We start from the raw sequence: 18,998 nt of genomic DNA, 5'->3' as shown, positions 1-18,998 counted from the left end.
GCTGAGAAATATAATAACTAATTTAGGTGACACAAATGAAACAAAAATGTCATTGAGTTGATGTATTATTTGGTTCTCTCTCTCTGTGTCTTGTAGGACTTTTTGGAACAGAGACAACTGACAGACTGAATAAGAAAATGCACATAAAGCTACCCTGTGCTCAGCTACTCAAATTAGTCAGAAATAATTTTAAAAGGATTTTATATATATATATATATATATATATATATATATATATATATATATATATATATATACACACACACACACACAACTAAATGTCTGAGATTACAAAATAAGTTTAAAAATGCATCATGGATACAGTGGGGTCAGTGTATAGCTGAGAATATTACACTAAATACCATAGATGTTAAGTGGAAGTACCCTGAATGTCAAGCATGTGCTGCTGAAATTACAGAATTAGCGAATAAAGTTTTGAGTTGTTTTTTACAATGAAATTACAATGTATTTTAATACTAACATCTTTATTTCAAATTATATATGTAACCCTGTTAAAATCCCCACACATGAAAATAAATAGATGTTAAAATAGAAAACACAGCTTGTAAGCTAGTTCAGAGTGTGTTACTAGCATTCGTTCGTAAAAGCGAATGGACTCTTAGCCGCTGTGTAGCTAACTCAGCTAATGCTACTGGCTGTGACTCATCGTTTCCCAAAATCAACACACACTCACTCTCTCTTCCTGTCTGGACCTTAACTCACACACCTTCAACCAGTGAATGTCCAGGATTATCCTTATTCTCAATCAGTACGTCCTCCTTTCACCATGAACTTTTCAAAATAAAAGGAAATATTTAGCAATGCACATCTGTATCATTTAAACCTTTTTAACTTATTTATTACACTTTTATTCCTTTTATCACAATATTTTAACCTTTGTGAAATACACTTTTAAACCATTTTATAACAGTGTTAACCAAAGAAAGAAAGTAACATTTACAAATATGCTTTCTATTTTAACGTGTGGGGATTTTAACAGGGTTACATACATCCAATGCAGAACAAAACAATGCAGGAAACTTTCATGTTCCAGTGTGTGTCATGAGGTTGCCTGTTCCATCTCTATTATCTCCTCCTCAGGATTGCTTTCACACGGCAGGTTCACCTCCCGCATCCCTGCTAAATAAAAACACATAACACATCCGTTCAGTTCTCATCATTTCATTCGCTCATGAGTCTCCTCTTCCCTTTATTCTGACCAAAGACTAGGGGAGAAAATGAAAGCTGGCACGATGTTCTGTTTCCCCAGTCAGAATCCAGACTGGTCAGGTTAGGGGCTGGGGGGGATTTTATTACCAAAACAACTCCAGCAACTCAACTTAGTCACATGGTGGCCATGAAAATAACAGAACCACACAAAGGCTTTTCACTAGAATCCACACCTTTTTTTTACATTGTACATTGTGTGAGGTGTAAAATAAGATGTCTGAGGGATTACTGATGGATGTTTGTTTGTTTGTTTGTTTGAGTATCTGTGTAGAAATAAGTGATACCCAGAATGCACTGCTCATGGAGCATCCAGAGTGTCAATGATGGTTTATATTTTCAAGTGTTAAGGCCCGGTCCCACAATACCGATAACTATAAATAAATGGGTCCCCTGCAGTTTATGTGGTCGGTGCTCACACCAGACCGATAGCGATCCCTATAGCCCAGGCCTGGGTTTATCCGTACCGGTGAGATTTGCTTCTGGAGCCATTTTTCCAGACCTGGACCTGATCTGATAAAACATCTGACCAATCAGGTCATTGTTTACATGTGGCGTTGTCTGAGCACGTGCTGTTTCTCCCCGGGCGTCTTTGTACATCCTTGTTGCATCATGAAGTCACGGAATACAGAGTCACAGAAAACAAAAAATATAATACAAAGCACAGATCTTTTATTCACGATTATGTGATTTCCCGTGAAATATCAATAATTAATAAAATAAATGCCAAGAAGCCCTTTACTTGTCATATGTACACTCAAGCACAGACTTAAAAACACAGTGAACTTCCTCTCTGCATTTAACCCATCTGAAGCAGTGAACACACACACACACACACACACACACCCAGAGCAAAGGGCAACCAAGCTACAGCACCCAGGGAGCAGTTGGGGGTTCGGTGCCTTGCTCAAGGGCACTTCAGCCCAACCTCAGCCCAAGGCTGCCCCATGTTAACCAAACCACGTCTTTGAACTGTGGGGGAAACCGGAGCACCCGGAGGAAACCCACACAGACACGGGGAGAACATGCAAACTCCACACAGAAAGGCCCCTGTGGGCCACTGGGCTCGAACCCAGAACCTTCTTGCTGTGAGGCAACAGTGCTAACCACTACACCACTGTGCCACACAAACATATAAACATATAAATGCAGGTAAGATATTTTAATTATGAACTTTGGCAGTCCAAACATTTAATTGTTTTCAAATTCTTAATTTTTTATCCGTGATGCATCATCCGTATGAATTCAGTAACCAATCTGTAATATACTGAAATGTCCGTCACCAATCCGTAAATTATTAGCATCCGTGATGCATCCGTATTAAAATCCATAACCACTCTGTATTTTGTATCCTTTTTTATTATATTTCCGTAATCCGTGACCTGTCCGTATTTTATCAGCCACCGGAGTGTGTGCATGGGTTGTTCTGAAGTCCAAGCTGTAGAGTATGACCCAGAATAATGTGCTACTACTTGGAAAAAACTTCCATGACCATTCCTAAGTTGCATGCGTTTATTTCCCTGAGTGTCAGGACCGAGCGATATTATAGTGGGGATTATAGTTGTGGTGTTTCTGCTCAAGACTGGAACTAAACTCAGGCAGCGCGAGAGTCAGAGTTGGAGTTATTGGTTTTGTGGGACCAGGCCCTTAATATACTGTGCTACGTGTGTGTGTGTGTGTGTGTGTGTGTGTGTGTGTGTGTGTGTGCGCACGCATGAGTGAGTGAGTGATTGTGAGAGAGAAAAATGAGAGAGATTTTCTTACCCAGAATGCCCTGTTCTTCCAGCTCCTGCTCAATCCTGTGCAAACGGTTGTACTTGTTCATCCTTCCCCCTCCAGTCAGCCCACCCAGCTTAATGAATGATACACCCAGGCCTACAGCCTACACACACACCACTGTAAACTTAATCATCAGCAATGCAAACACTGATAAAACCCTAAAACATTCTTTGTACAAAAATCACACATTGATTTTTATGTAAACTTATATATAAATATATGAGGGAACGTCTCACCACATCCATCATGGAGTCATCACCAATCTCCTCACTGCTCACTGCGAGAATGGTCTCTCCTTCTACAACCACACACATTGAGTTATATATATCCAGAGAAAATAATATCAAATATTTTAAATGTTTGTATAAAGCCAAAGTTGAGTGTCATTTTAACTACAAAGGGAAGTTTCAACCAAAAAAAAAAAGGAACTTAATCAGGGTGAGTTTCCCAAAATCACTGCAGCACAAAGATCATCACATTGAACATTTCTTAGTTCAGATCATCTTAATTTGCAATGCTTTTGGGAAACTTTGTGACACTTCTCAGAACTGCCTGAGTGGGCATGGTCTAATCTAACAAGTGATTGACGTAGACAGTAAGCAATTAAAATTAGCCCCGCCCACTTGGCTTTCAATTGAAGTACAATTATTCATATGTTTGTTGCACTGTATAGAGTTTTAGGATATTTAGTCAGAGTGAATTGAACCCTGGTGTGGTATCTCACTGAGGTACTGAGTTTATTTTGTGCACTATGTATTCTAAGTGTGTGTGTGTGTGTGTGTGTGTGTGTGTGTGTGTGTACACAATACAGTGGGGCAAAAAAGTATTTAGTCAGCCACCAATTGTGCAAGTTCTCCCACTTAAAAAGATGAGAGAGGCCTGTAATTTTCATCATAGGTACACTTCAACTATGAGAGACAAAATGGGGGGAAAGAATCCAGGAAATCACATTTGTAGGATTTTTAATGAATTAATTGGTAAATTCCTCGGTAAAATAAGTATTTGGTCACCTACAAACAAGCAAGATTTCTGGCTCTCACAGACCTGTAACAACTTCTTTAAGAGGCTCCTCTGTCCTCCACTCGTTACCTGTATTAATGGCACCTGTTTGAACTCGTTATCAGTATAAAAGACACCTGTCCACAACCTCAAACAGTCACACTCCAAACTCCACTATGGCCAAGACCAAAGAGCTGTCAAAGGACACCAGAAACAAAATTGTAGACCTGCACCAGGCTGGGAAGACTGAATCTGCAATAGGTAAGCAGCTTGGTGTGAAGAAATCAACTGTGGGAGCAATTATTAGAAAATGGAAGACATACAAGACCACTGATAATCTCCCTCGATCTGGGGCTCCACGCAAGATCTCACCCCGTGGGGTCAAAATGATCACAAGAACGGTGAGCAAAAATCCCAGAACCACATGGGGGGACCTATACCCCTTTTCCACCAAATCAGTTCCAGGGCTGGTTCGGGGCCAGTGCCGATGCTGGTTCACAACTCGTTCAACTTGCGAGCCAGCTGAGAACCAGTTTGCTTTTCCATAGCTCGCGGTGCTAAGGGAAGCCACGTCATTATGTCGCTGTATACGTCAGTTACGTCGTTGCATACGTCAGTTATGTCGCTGCGTTTGCATAAACCTTGGCGCGAATATCGAAGCAAAAACAACAATAATAATAATAATAATAATGGATGACTTTGCATTTGTACAGCTGTTGCTTCTCGTCGCTTAAAAATGGTGATCTTTCGCGGTCTTGTTATTGTTGTTGGTCTTAACAACTCCGCCCCCCCACTGACGTAAGCGGTTCTTTCCTCTGGCCCAGCAGAGAGTTGGTGCTAGCCTGGAACCGGTTTTTCTGGCCCCAGAGCCAGTTCTTTGTCAGTGGAAACAGAAAACCCGGTTCCAAACTAAGCACTGGCCCCGAACCAGCCCTGGAACTGCTTTGGTGGAAAAGGGGCATTAGTGAATGACCTGCAGAGAGCTAGGACCAAACAAAGGCTACCATCAGTAACACACTACGCCGCCAGGGACTCAAATCCTGCAGTGCCGGACGTGTCCCCCTGCTTAAGCCAGTACATGTCCAGGCCCGTCTGAAGTTTGCTAGAGAGCATTTAGATGATCCAGAAGAGGATTGGGAGAATGTCATATGGTCAGATGAAACCAAAATAGAACTTTTAGGTAAAAACTCAGCTTGTCGTGTTTGGAGGAGAAAGAATGCCGAGTTGCATCCAAAGAACACCATACCTACTGTGAAGCATGGGGGTGGAAACATCATGCTTTGGGGCTGTTTTTCTGCAAAGGGACCAGGACGACTGATCCGTGTAAAGGAAAGAATGAATGGGGCCATGTATCGTGAGATTTTGAGTGAAAACCTCCTTCCATCAGCAAGGGCATTGAAGATGAAACGTGTCTGGGTCTTTCAGCATGACAATGATCCCAAACACACCGCCCGGGCAACGAAGGAGTGGCTTCGTAAGAAGCATTTCAAGGTCCTGGAGTGGCCTAGCCAGTCTCCAGATCTCAAACCCATAGAAAATCTTTGGAGGGAGTTGAAAGTCCGTGTTGCCCAGCGACAGCCCCAAAACATCACTGCTCTAGAGGAGATCTGCATGGAGGAATGGGCCAAAATACCAGCAACAGTGTGTGAAAACCTTGTGAAGACTTACAGAAAACGTTTGACCTCTGTCATTGCCAACAAAGGGTATATAACAAAGTATTGAGATGAACTTTTGTTATTGACCAAATACTTATTTTCCACCATAATTTGCAAATAAATTCTTTAAAAATCAGACAATGTGATTTCCTGGATTTTTTTTCTCATTTTGTCTCTCATAGTTGAAGTGTACCTATGATGAAAATTACAGGCCTCTCTCATCTTTTTAAGTGGGAGAACTTGCACAATTGGTGACTGACTAAATACTTTTTTGCCCCACTGTAGGTATATTGTAGCATGTAGCCACATACATGTATATTTCCTTTGTGCGACACATTAAGATGAAGGTCTCTGTTTGCTTTATGCACTCAGTAGCGCTCTCTCTCTCTCTGTCCTTCATCAGCTTTTCAGTGAGCTAATGTTTATTAAATTGTCTTCTCTGTCTTTCAGTGTCTCTCTCTCTCTCTCTCTCTCTCCCAGTATAGTAGCCATGAGAGTTATTGATCCTGTAGAGATGTAAGTCGTGTGTGTTTAGCTCAGTAAGTGTGGACTGTTTAAGAGCTGCTGTTGAGTGTGTTTTTGTGTGCGGCGGCTTTCAGTCTCCCTTTACATTTCAATAAGCAGTCAAATCTGAATTTTTTTTTCTCCTTTACTGCATTTCGTGGCATGTATTCATTCACAGTGCAGATGCCGAGATCCCATTTTATTTCCTTTTCAGTACAATACCCATACCAGAGCTCCTGAATTCCACTCATGCTGTTATTTGTTTGTATCAGCTTGTGATATTTTTTAATGCATTTAGTTTGGGTTTTTTTTCCTCAAAATGTCCTTGACAAACGTCAAAATGTCTCTCTTCAGGCAGTTCCTATACTGTATAAAGGCATTGTGCACTTACATATGTCAATTAAACATAGTCTTTCTATATTCTCACATCCTCACCCTCACACAAGAAGTAATCACTTCTCGCTCATGTGACCTTTTTTTTTTAATCCTAAAGCGCAGTTTGTAGCTCAGAGAAAAAAAGGCTTGTGCACATGCATGGAGAATACAAAGCGCTCTAATTTATCAGTAAATATCGGTTTAATTCTTCAGACTGAGAGCAGGATGTGATGTCTACCTGTGTGCTCTGTGACAGCATGAAGGAGGTCAGTGAGGGTCATCTCACTTCTGTGCCTAAGAGTGATCCATGTGACCCCTGGGGGGAGGGGCTTGGCCTCTTTCCAGCGAGGGTAGGGCCAGTACGCTGCGTCTGCAATCAGGCAACAAGACTGACCAATAACAGAGCTCAGCTTCTGCCACTGTTCCACATCCTGTATGAAGAGAAGAGTTGCCAGATTTTATTTTGTAAGACATTATCATTAATCAGTAGTCAGAATTAAACCACGGCCTTCCAGATTTTATTTTCCATATAGAATCTCTGTAAGACCAAAAATCCAAGGTTACCTGATTTTTTTTTCTCTACGGTGCAAGAAGGTCTGTCAAATGGGTTGCCAAATGGGACTATTTAACAGTTATTCCATGAAATTGAAATCATACATGAGCTGATAACTGACGAGGTGCGTAGCACCAAGTTGTCTATAAGCCCTGTACAACGAGATTGAGTGGAATAACGGTTTTATAGACCCCTTCACAGTAAACGTCATTCATATGTAAGAGGAAATTGTGCGCGCAGCCTGGACTCAAAAAAGACTCAGCGACGGTAGAGACGAGAAGAAATATTTGGAAGAAATGCCTAGTTGTTGTGTTGTCGGGTGTCAGAATCGTAGCAGTGATGTGGTTAAAATGTACAGAATTCCAGCAGGATCTCACCCATTCCAAAAAAATCGCCGATGTCTATGGCTACAAGCCATCAAACGTGTAGACTGGGATGAAAGCACCATCAAAAATGCGCGGGTTTGCAGCGCCCACTCCATCACAGGTAAGATCAGGCTATTTATTAAATCTTTCTTTTTTATTCTTTCTAGTCTTCGTTTATTGATGTAGCAAAATACTTTGGTAACGTTTGTCTGATTAGCTGGTCATAGTTACACAATGTAATGAATATTGTTAGCATGTTAACTTAGCTTTGCATGCAATTTTGTTTGTAGGAGCGGTCTAGCTTGACTCAAGCAGTCCAGATTTTGTGCCATCATTATTTGTGTCTGCCGAAAATCACAATTTTAAAGCAAGGATGGAAAGGTAAAATTGTGTGCCCTCACTCTAAATGCCAACTTACGTTGACTGCTCTAACCTAGCTCCCGCCCCGTTCAGTTTCATTTCTGCTCTCTGCCTCTCGCTTTTTACGCAGCTCTGATTTCTCTTAGCTGCACTCTTTACACTATCATCCCTTTCATGCCATCACCTCCTGCAAATTGCTGTTTAGTGTTGGTATTTGCTGTTGTAGCTAAAGCCACATTGCCATCACATCACTGGCATAATTTGATTAAAACAAAATGAATATGAATGTCCCATTGTTAATCAAGTTGTAGTCTCGCTGTAACCAGAATGTTGATGGCAGGCTACTTTTGTAAATAGTTTTTTTTTTTTGAGTTTGACATTTTTTGTAAATAGTATGACTGCCTTCAGGTATCAGAGGAAAACGTACTAACATCGTCCGTCCACTCTTTAATTAAATACGGATCCGGTAGGCGATGTCCACTTGTTAGAGTTAACTTATTTATGTAGCATTCTCGATCTTGTAACGACAATTGTTTTGCATAATCTGACAGCTCATAATGCTGGTCTATGGGCAGCGCCATTGTTTGAGTCCAGGCTGCGCGCGCATCCTAGCAATGGTCGGTTTGTTTACAAACATGCGAAGGGGTCTATTCTATCCAATTTTGAGAAACGGAGCATTTTTATTTGCAAATTCGAAATAAAAACTTTATACAAAATGTCCGACAAAATAATTTCCGCTTAGAATGTAAACAAACCAGTGAAATTACAGGAGCAATTTGTGAAAAATGCAATAATAATAATAATAATTATTATTATTATTATTGAAAAATTAAAAAAAATGTTCTTACCATCAAATACTTTCATTCCATATTTTGTTGCTTTTTTTTGTATTTTTTTGGGTTTTGTTTTCTCAAGTAGAGTTTTTTTCATCCTCGGTTGGTTCAGCAACACGCTCTGCCGTTTTTTTCTCTACTCATGGTATATGAGCTGATAGCTTAGTAGTAGAGTAGCCAATCAGAGTGTGCAATTGCTCATATGCAGTGGATATGGATAGAATAAACTTTATTATATCAATTCCTTCTAGTAGAGTATGGTTATATGGTCATATCCTTGCTACAAAGAATTTGAGAAACCAGATACAAACTGTGTGTGTGTGTGTGTGTGTGTGTGTGTGTGTGTGTGTGTACGGATTATTCTGAGAGCGAATGTGAATCTTACCTCTTTCCTGAAGGGGTCGATGAGGGCCGCAATAGCTGGATATTTACTGATCAAACCCAAAAACATGTCCACCAGCTCATCTGGAGATTTCAGAGTCCCTGCCATCACCTCATACTTTCCTTTGGACTACGGTACACAAAAAAGAAAACTAATTAGAGCTGGGAAACAGTAAAGATCTTTACACACTGTGCTTTGAATTTTTATTGCACTAATCAAGGACCCAATCAAAGATAGTGGGATCTAGAAGTATTGGAAAGTGACAAAATGATGATAGGTGACCATTTTTTTTCTGTAATTTGATGCAAATTAGTTGGGACGTCATAAAGCACCAAAGTTACGTGACTGGCCTCCAGCAATGCCTCAGACCAATCCTGATTCTCTGTCTCACATCGACAGTTCCAACCTGTGTTTCGTCCCAATTCAACAGTAACTACTTCTTTTAGTGTTCGGTCTGATGGCAGGTCCAGCTCTGATGTCCATCAGAGTTTCTAGGGAAGTTACAGTAGTGGTTTCTTGTTGCCTTCTAGAGGATTATTATAGAGGTTTTCTCCTCTCAACCATTCACATCTACAGTCAATTTAGAGCCACCAATTATCCTAACCTGCATGTCTTTGGACTGTGGGGGAAACCGGAGCACTCGGAGGAAACCCACGCGGACACGGGGAGAACATGCAAACTCCGCACAGAAAGGCCCTCGCCGGCCACGGGGCTCGAACCCGAACCTTCTTGCTGTGAGGCGACAGCGCTAACCACTACACCACCGTGCTGCACAACAGTAACTAGTGAGCAAAAATTGAATAAAAAGAAATCCTAACCATATCAAAAATCATTTTCAGAAAGGAATAACATACTTTCCGGTTGTTAATAATAAAGGACAGGGTGTTGTGATGCGGCTCAACACGAATCGGAGTTACCATCCAGAGATTGTTTATTTTTCAAAAACAGGATGTCCTCAAGTGTTTTATTCCTCTTATACTGCAACACTTTGTCAGCAATTGCAATATTAGCTCATTAAAAAAAGAATCATACTTTTTATTAGTTTACAGTTACATTTAATGTTGTGGAACTCCCACAAGACAAATTAGTACCCAATATTACCAAATAAATAAAAATCCCAAGTGTTTCCCAGGGAGGAACAGTTACTGACCATTATAATTTACTGACACCAGAGACTCTGTCCAAAATTCCTTCCATAAATGAAAATTTCACCATATTAACAATTAGATGTTTCTGTTAACATGATTTGTTACACTATTATTAATATTACACTTAGATTATATAGATAATCCAGAACACAAGTCCCTGTTTAAGACCTTATTATACTACAACCCCAATCCTAAAAAAGTTGGGCCACTGTGTAAAACAAAAACAGAACGTTTTTATATAAAAATATATGCTCATTTTGAATTTGATATCAGCAACATGTTTCAGAAAAGTTAGGACAGGGACAACAAAAGACTGAAAAAGTTGTGTAATGCTTAAAAAAAACTAATTAGGTTACTTGGCAACAGGTCAGTAAGATGATTGGGTATAAAAAGAGCATCCCAGAGAGGCAGAGTCCCTCAGAAGTAATTGTCTTTGTACTATTTTCAATTAAATATAGGGTTTCAATGATTTGAAGATTATTGCATTCTGTTTTTTTATTTACAGTTTACACAGTGTCCCAACTTATTTGGAATTGGGGTTGAAGAAATAACAACAGAGGAGAGTCCGGTCGATAGTCGAACCTCGGATTCAGGAGGAACAATGCGGTTTTCGTCCTGGTCGTGGAACACTGGACCAGCTCTATACCCTTGCAAGGGTACTGGAGGGTGCATGGGAGTTTGCCCAATCGGTCTACATGTGTTTTGTGGACCTGGAGAAGGCTTACGACCGTGTCCCTCATGGTGCCCTGTAGGGGGTGCTTCGGGAGTATGGGGTTCAGGGCCCACTACTGCAGGCCATTCGGTCCCTGTATGACCAGAGCAGGAGTTTGGTTCGCATTGCTGGCAGTAACTCGGACTTGTTCCCGGTGCATGTTGGACTCCGCCAGGGCACCTTTGTCACCAGTTCTGTTCATAACTTTTATGGGCAGAATTTCTAGGTGCAGCCAAGGGACGGAGGGTGTCTGGTTTGGTGGCATCAGGATCATACATCTGCTTTTTGCGGATGATGTGATCCTGTTGGCTTCATCAATCTGTGACTTACAGCATGCGCTGGGATGGTTTGCAGCCAAGTGCGAAGCAACTGGGATGAGGATCAGCACCTCCAAGTCCGTGGCCATGGCGCTCAGCCGGAAACCGGTGGAGTGCCTACTCCAGGTCGGGGGGGAGTTGCTACCTAAAGTGGAGGAGTTTAAGTATCTCAGGGTTTTGTTCACGAGTGAGGGTAAGGAGGAGCGGGAGTTGGACAGACGGATCGGGGCACCGTCAGCAGTGATGCGGATGCTAAACCAGTCTGTTGTGGTAAAGAGAGAGCTGAGCCAAAAGGCAAAGCTCTCAATTTACTGATCTATCTACGTTCCCACTCTCACCTATGGTCACGAGTTATGGGTAGTGACCGAAAGAATGAGATCGCAGATACAAGCAGTAGAAATGAGTTTTCTCCACAGGGTGGCTGGGCTCTCCCTTAGAGACAGGGTGAGAAGCTCGGTCATTCGGGAGAGACTCGGAGTAGAACCGCTGCTCCTCCACATTGAAAGGAGTCAGTTGAGGTGGTTCGGGCACCTTGTTAGGATGCCCCCTGGACGCCTCCCAAGGGAGGTTTTCTGGGCATGCCCCACTGGGAGGAGACCCCGGGGCAGACCCAGGACACGCTGGAGAGATTACATCTCTCGGCTGGCCTGGGAACGCCTCGATATTCCCCCGGAAGAGCTGGTGGAGGTGGCCAGGGAGAGGGAAGTCTGGGCTGCTCTGCTTAGGCTGCTATCCCCGCGATCCGGCTAAGCGGTAGAAGATGGATGGATGGGTGGATGGAAATAACAACATATTAACAAGCACGTTAATTATTTTAGCGCTGCTATTACAGAAGATTAATCATCACCTTCTGACCAATCAGATTTGACAATGTTTGGAAAAACCACTGTCTTAAAATAAAGCTATACATCATTTGCAGATGTTTAAGCTCAAAATCTCACTACATTTTATAAACTAGTGGTATTGGTGCTGATAATTTTAATCAAGGTCTTGAGGAGAAAGGGTGTGGTTGATTGGTGGTCCAGTTGAATAAGTTGACCTTCAGGAGCAGAGCTTTTAAATCATGCTTCAACACAAATGCTTTACTCAGGAATAATGATAGAAAACCTGCAGACATTTGAGAGTCTTGGAAACTGGTCTGCATTTTAATTTTATTTCTCATTAACCATATATGTCTCTTTGACCTTTGACCCTGTTTCCACTTACATAGTCGATGAATGTGTGAGCAGCGCAGTTTATCACCAGCCGGAGCTCTGTGCCAATGGGCAGGCCCAGGTTTGAGCATGCCTCCATCAACAGATCGAGAGCTTGTTCGGCGCGGTCGAGCCTGAGCTGAAGAGCGCCACCTTCTGAAACTCCCACTATCACAGGCTGTGAGAGAGAGAGAGAGAGAGAGAGAGAGAGAGAGAGAGAGGTAATTATGATATTACACCCCAATCTATTGATACTCTTCATTGATACATCATTGATTTTCTTTTTTATAGATATTTTTCATGTGGTGATGATCCAGGTTTAAAAGCTGAAAACTCACCCCTGACTTCCCTGCTGTAGTAGCAGCGATTCTCTTTATCTCTCCCTGAACATCACGGCACATCTCGATGATCTGAGCACATTTTAAATACATACAACAGTAAACAATACAGCATTTAAAGATCCCTTGAGTTACTCAAGGACAAACACACACTGTTCACATATTCAAGGACTGTGTGAGTCGAGGCTGGGTTAAAGGTCAAACTGAGGAGAAAAAAAAGAAGACAATTTAAAATGAAGGAAAATGCTGACCAACTGCCATGAATCTGAGCTGTTCTTATCATTATTATTATTATTTCTGATTGGCTGTGATGGGTTACTTTATTTCTCTGGAGAGCAGTGCTTTCAGCTGTCAGTTTAACACACTGACCTGAGCTGAAATCGGTGAGACACAAAAGCAGACGGGAAGGAAAATGAACCAAAATTAAATATATAAAAGCTAATTAAAGTACCACTTAAAGTAATACAAATTTAATAGGAAATAAAAAGGGCTAATAAAATCAAAACTGTAGTAATGGAGGTGTGAACAGCATTCGTGTGTGTGTGTGTGTGTGTGTGTATACACCTCTCTGGTTCTGTGTGGTACAGTGGGCAGCAGGATGACCTCCTCTAACAGGTTGAGCTTTCCAGCTGATTCTTTTCCACAGCTGAACACTGACACCAGTGGCATGGGCATGAACACTCTCCCATCCTGAGAATAAACATTGGGAAAGGGAAGAACAAAATACAGTCACAGCAAAAGTGTAGAAATAGAGAGTGAGAGAGATAGGGAATTAGGAGGCTGTAGGAATGTGTAGAGTAAGAGAGAGGAAAATGATAAGCAGCACACTCAGCATTTTTGCATGTTAACTCATCTCACATCGTCTAGCACCAAGAGGTGTTCATTTATTTTCCAATCACCATTCCCTTTTCTCTTCTCTTCTTTGGATCACTTGTTTAAACTGCCTTGTGATGGCATGTTGCCTTTTTGAAAATGTTCCCTCTCTAATTCCTTGTCACATAGTGTTAATCTAATCAGTGCAGTTGTTCTCACCTTTCATGATGATGCTCTTGAATTGGTGTCGATGTCACTTATTGCATGTTATTCATTTTATTTTTGCTCATAAAGGGTGTCGGTCATTCTAATTAAGATCCTGAAGAATTGTCTTTTTCCATTAGTGTTGCCCTTACAGAGCAGGGGATATATACACGTGTGTGTGTGTGTGTGTGTGTGTGTGTGTGTGTGTGTATATACCTGTGGGTCTCTGAGAGTAAGGATATGTTTGTAGAGGGGTATGGCTGTGAGGCTCGCTGCAGATTTCGCTGCTGCCATAGACAGAGCACCTACTACCATCGCCCCTGGCAACATGGGCTCCGGTTTCTCAGGAGGAGGCAATGGCTTCTCTCCTTTCTTACCTGGAAATACAACAATTCCAATACAACAGGATCAACACCAGTAAAAGACAGAATCAGCACCAATACAGGATCAATAACATCAATGCCAGAGCATCAAAACCAATAAAATAGCATAAAAACACCAATGTTACAGCTTCAACACCAATTCTACAGCATTAGCACCAATGCTACATCATCAACACCAATAGAACATCAACACCAATGCTACATCAACACCAATGCTACAACTTCAACACCAATACCTCAACACCAATACCACAACATCAGCATCAATACCATAACATCAGCATCAATGCAACATCAATGTCAATGCTACAGCTTCAACACCAATGCTACAGCTTCAACACTAATGCTACAACATCAGTGTCAATGCTAGAGCTTCAACACCAATGCTACAACATCAGCACCAACGCCAATGTTACAGTTTCAACACTAATACCACAACATCAGCACCAATACTACAGCTTCAACATCAGTACTACAGCATCAACACCAATACCACATCAGCACCAATATCACAGCATCAGAACCAATACTACAGCTTCAACATCAATACTACAGCTTCAACACCAATGCTGCAACATCAATGGCAATGCGACAGCTTCAACAATTCTACAGCTTCAACAACAACGCTACAGCATCAGCACCGATACCACGGCATCAGCACCAATACTACAGTTTCAACATTAACACTACAGCATCAACAACACCACTAACACTACAGTGTCAGCACCAACACTAACACTACAGCGTCAGCACCAACACCTCAGATTCAGCGCCAACATTAACACTACAGCATCAGCACCAACACTACACCATCAGCACCAACACTAACACTGCTGCATCAGCACCAACACTAACACTGCTGCATTAGCACCAACACTACAGCTTCAGCACCAACACTACGGCATCAGCGCCAACACTACAGCTTCAACACCTCAGCTTCAGTGCCAACACTAACACTACAGCTGCAGCACCAACATTAACACTACAGCCTCAACACCAACACTAGAGCTTCAGCACCAACACTAACGCTTCAACACTAACGCTACAGCTTCAGCACCAACACTACAGCATCAGCATCAACACTAAGACAACAGCGTCAGCACCAATACTACAGCGCCAGCACCAACATCAACACTGACACTACAGCATCAGCACCAAAATTAACACTACAGCTTCAGCACCAACACTAACACGACAGCTTCAGCACCAACACTACAGCTTCAGCACCAAAACCAACACTACAGCGTCAGCACCAACACCTCAGCTTCAGGACCAACACTACGACATCAGCACCAACACCATCACTACAGTGTCAGCACCAACACTATGGCATCAAAGCCAACGCAACAACATCAATGTCAATGCTATAGCTTCAACACCAACACTACAGCATCAGCACCAACACTACAGCGTCAACACCAACACCTCAGCTTCAGCACCAACACCTCAGATTCAGCATCAAAACTCAGATTCAGCACCAACATTAATACTACAGCGTCAGCACCAACACTACGCCATCAGCACCAACATTAATACTACAGCTTCAGCACCAACGCTACAGTTTCAGCACCAATGCTACGGCATCAGCACCAATGCTGCAGCTTCAACGCCAATGCTACAGCTTCAAAGCCAACGCTATGCCATCAGCACCAACATTAACACCTCTGCGTCAGCACGAACAAAAAACTACAACGTCAGCAACAAGACCAACACTACAGCTTCAGCGCCAAAGCTACAGCTTCAGTGCCAAAGCTACAGCTTCAAGGCCAACGCTACGCCATCAGCACCAGCACCAACACTACTGCGTCAGCACCAACACTACAGCGTCAGCACCAACACCACGGCATCAGCGCCAATGCTACAGCTTCAACACCAATGCTACAGCTTCAAGGCCAACGCTACGCCATCAGCACCAACACCAACACTACTGCGTCAGCACCAACACTACAGCGTCACCAGCAACACCAACACTACAGCTTCAGCACCAACACTACAGCTTCAGCACCAGTGCTACTGCTTCAGCACCAATAGTAACACTACAGTTTCAGCACCAAGACTACGGCATCAGCGCCAATGCTACAGTTTCAATGCCGCTACGCCATCAGCAATAACACTACTGGGTCAGCACCAACACTACAGCGTCATCACCAATGCTACAGCATCAATACCAACACCTCAGCTTCAGCACCAACACTACAGCATCAACACCACCACTAACACTACAGCGTCAGCACCAACACCTCAGATTCAGCACCAACATTAACACTACAGTGTCAGCACCAACACTACAGCGTCAGCACCAACACTAACACTACAGCGTCAGCACCAACACTATGGCATCAGCGCCAATGCTACAGCTTCAACACCAACACTACACCATCAGCACCAACACTAACACTACAGCGTCAGCAGCAACACTACAGCTTCAGCACCAACACTACAGCTTCAGCACCAGTGCTACTGCTTCAACACCAATAGTAATACTACAGATTCAGCACCAACACTACGGCATCAGCGCCAATGCTACAGCTTCAATGCCAATGCTACAGCTTCAACGCCAACGCTATGCCATCAGCAGCAACACCAACACTACAGCGTCAGCAGCAACACTACAGCGTCAGCAGCAACACTACAGCGTCAGCACCAGTGCTACTGCTTCAACACCAATAGTAATACTACAGATTCAGCACCATCACTACAGTGTCAGCACCAACACTACGGCATCAAAGCCAACGCTACAACATCAATGTCAATGCTATAGCTTCAACACCAACACTACAGCATCAGCACCAACACTACAGCGTCAACACCAAAACCTCAGCTTTAGCACCAACATCTCAGATTCAGCACCAACATTAACACTACAGCGTCAGCACCAACACTACAGCGTCAACCCCAACATTAACACTACAGCGTCAACACCAACACTAACACCTCAGCTTCAGCACCAACACCAACACTACAGCTTCAGCGCCAAAGCTACAGCTTCAATGCTAATGCCACAGCTTCAACGCCAACGCTACGCCATCAGCACTAACACTACTGCACCAACACTACAGCGTCTTCACCAATGCTACAGCATCAATACCAACACTAACACTACAGTGTCAGCACCAACACCTCAGATTCAGCAACAACATTAACACTACAGCATCAACACCAACACTACAGTGTCAGCACTAACACTACAGCTTCAGCACCAACACTAATACTACAGTGTCAGCACCAACACCAACACTACAGCTTCAACACCAATGCTACAGTTTCAGCACCAACGCTACGGCATCAGCACCAATGCTGCAGCTTCAACGCCAATGCTACAGCTTCAAAGCCAACACTACGCCATCAGCACCAACATTAACACTACTGCGTCAGCACAAACAAAAAACTACAACGTCAGCAACAAGACCAACACTACAGCTTCAGCATCAAAGCTACAGCTTCAACACCAACACTACAGCGTCAGCACCAACACCACGGCATCAGCGCCAATGCTACAGCTTCAACGCCAATGCTACGCCATCAGCACTAACACTACTGCGTCAGCACCAACACTACAGCATCATCACCAATGCTACAGCATCAATACCAACAACTCAGCTTCAGCACCAACACTACGGCATCAACACCACCACTAACACTACAGCGTCAGCACCAACACCTCAGATTCAGCACCAACATTAACACTACAGTGTCAGCACCAACACTACAGCATCAGCACCAACACTAACACTACAGCGTCAGCACCAACACTATGGCATCAGCGCCAATGCTACAGCTTCAACGCTAATGCTACAGCTTCAACGCCAATGCTACGCCATCAGCACTAACAATACTGCGTCAGCACCAACACTACAGCATCATCACCAATGCTACAGCATCAATACCAACACCTCAGCTTTAGCACCAACACCACTGCTTCAACACCAACACTACAGCTTCAGCACCAACACTACAGCGTCAGCACCAACACCAACACTACAGTTTCAGCACCAACACTATGGCATCAGCGCCAATGCTACAGCTTCAATGCCAACACTACACCATCAGCACCAACACTAACACTACAGTGTCAGCACCAACACCTCAGCTTCAGCACCAACACCACTGCTTCAACACCAACACTACAGCTTCAGCACCAACACTACACCTTCAGCACCAATGCTACAGCTTCAACGCCAACACTACAGCATTAGCACCAACACCAACACTACAGTTTCAGCACCAACACTATGGCATCAGCGCCAATGCTACAGCTTCAACGCCAACACTACACCATCAGCACCAACACTAACACTACAGCGTCAGCACCAACACTACAGCGTCAGCAGCAACATCAACACTACAGCTTCAGCACCAACACTACAGCTTCAACACCAACACTACAGCTTCAGCACCAGTGCTACTGCTTCAACACCAATAGTAACACTACAGATTCAGCACCAACACTACAGTTTCAGCACCAACACTACGGCATCAGCGCCAATGCTACAGCTTCAACGCCAACGCTATGCCATCAGCACCAACACTAACACTACTGTGTCAGCACAAACACCAACACTACAGCATCTGCACCAACACTACAGCGTCAGGACCTTTCGATTACGTTCATTATGTCTTATATTAAATATAGTTAGTTTTTGTTTTTTTCTTTTTTATCAGACATCTAATTTTTGGGTTTGTTTACCTGACATGTTTCGACGTACAACTTCCGTCTTCCTCAGAGTGTCACCGGATGTTATTGGTGACGCATCTTTTATCAGCTGCTGTTTCTGAAGGCGTGGCCTTCCTGTCTGGTTTGACAGGTCGGTCACGCCTTCTACTGTCTGTTCGTCCCCTGCAAGATGTCACTCCAGGT

At 43.1% G+C, this 18,998-nt stretch overlaps 1 protein-coding gene across 4 annotated transcripts in view; it reads right to left on the bottom strand.

The window, feature by feature from the left end:
- Positions 1-262: 262 nt before the first annotated feature.
- Positions 263-18,998, bottom strand: part of eno4 (enolase 4) — a 48,602-nt gene continuing 29,866 nt past the window's right edge. For 3 of the 4 annotated variants that reach the window (XM_060934796.1, XM_060934799.1, XM_060934798.1), the window contains 9 exons: positions 13,974-14,134; positions 13,305-13,430; positions 12,741-12,812; positions 12,416-12,580; positions 9,036-9,161; positions 6,778-6,970; positions 3,243-3,304; positions 2,992-3,109; positions 263-1,140 (listed from right to left, as the gene is read on the bottom strand). In XM_060934796.1, coding sequence (XP_060790779.1) covers positions 1,061-1,140; positions 2,992-3,109; positions 3,243-3,304; positions 6,778-6,970; positions 9,036-9,161; positions 12,416-12,580; positions 12,741-12,812; positions 13,305-13,430; positions 13,974-14,134 — 1,103 coding nt within the window. In that variant the 3' untranslated portion in view covers positions 263-1,060. The remainder of the gene's footprint in view (positions 1,141-2,991; positions 3,110-3,242; positions 3,305-6,777; positions 6,971-9,035; positions 9,162-12,415; positions 12,581-12,740; positions 12,813-13,304; positions 13,431-13,973; positions 14,135-18,998) is intronic. The other variant, XM_060934797.1, reaches the window with a different exon arrangement.

Source organism: Neoarius graeffei, chromosome 11, assembly GCF_027579695.1.
Source record: "Neoarius graeffei isolate fNeoGra1 chromosome 11, fNeoGra1.pri, whole genome shotgun sequence".
In the NCBI taxonomy this organism is placed as follows: domain Eukaryota; kingdom Metazoa; phylum Chordata; class Actinopteri; order Siluriformes; family Ariidae; genus Neoarius; species Neoarius graeffei.
Note: the sequence above shows the minus strand (reverse complement) of the source record. Positions and strands in the feature narration are given on the sequence as shown.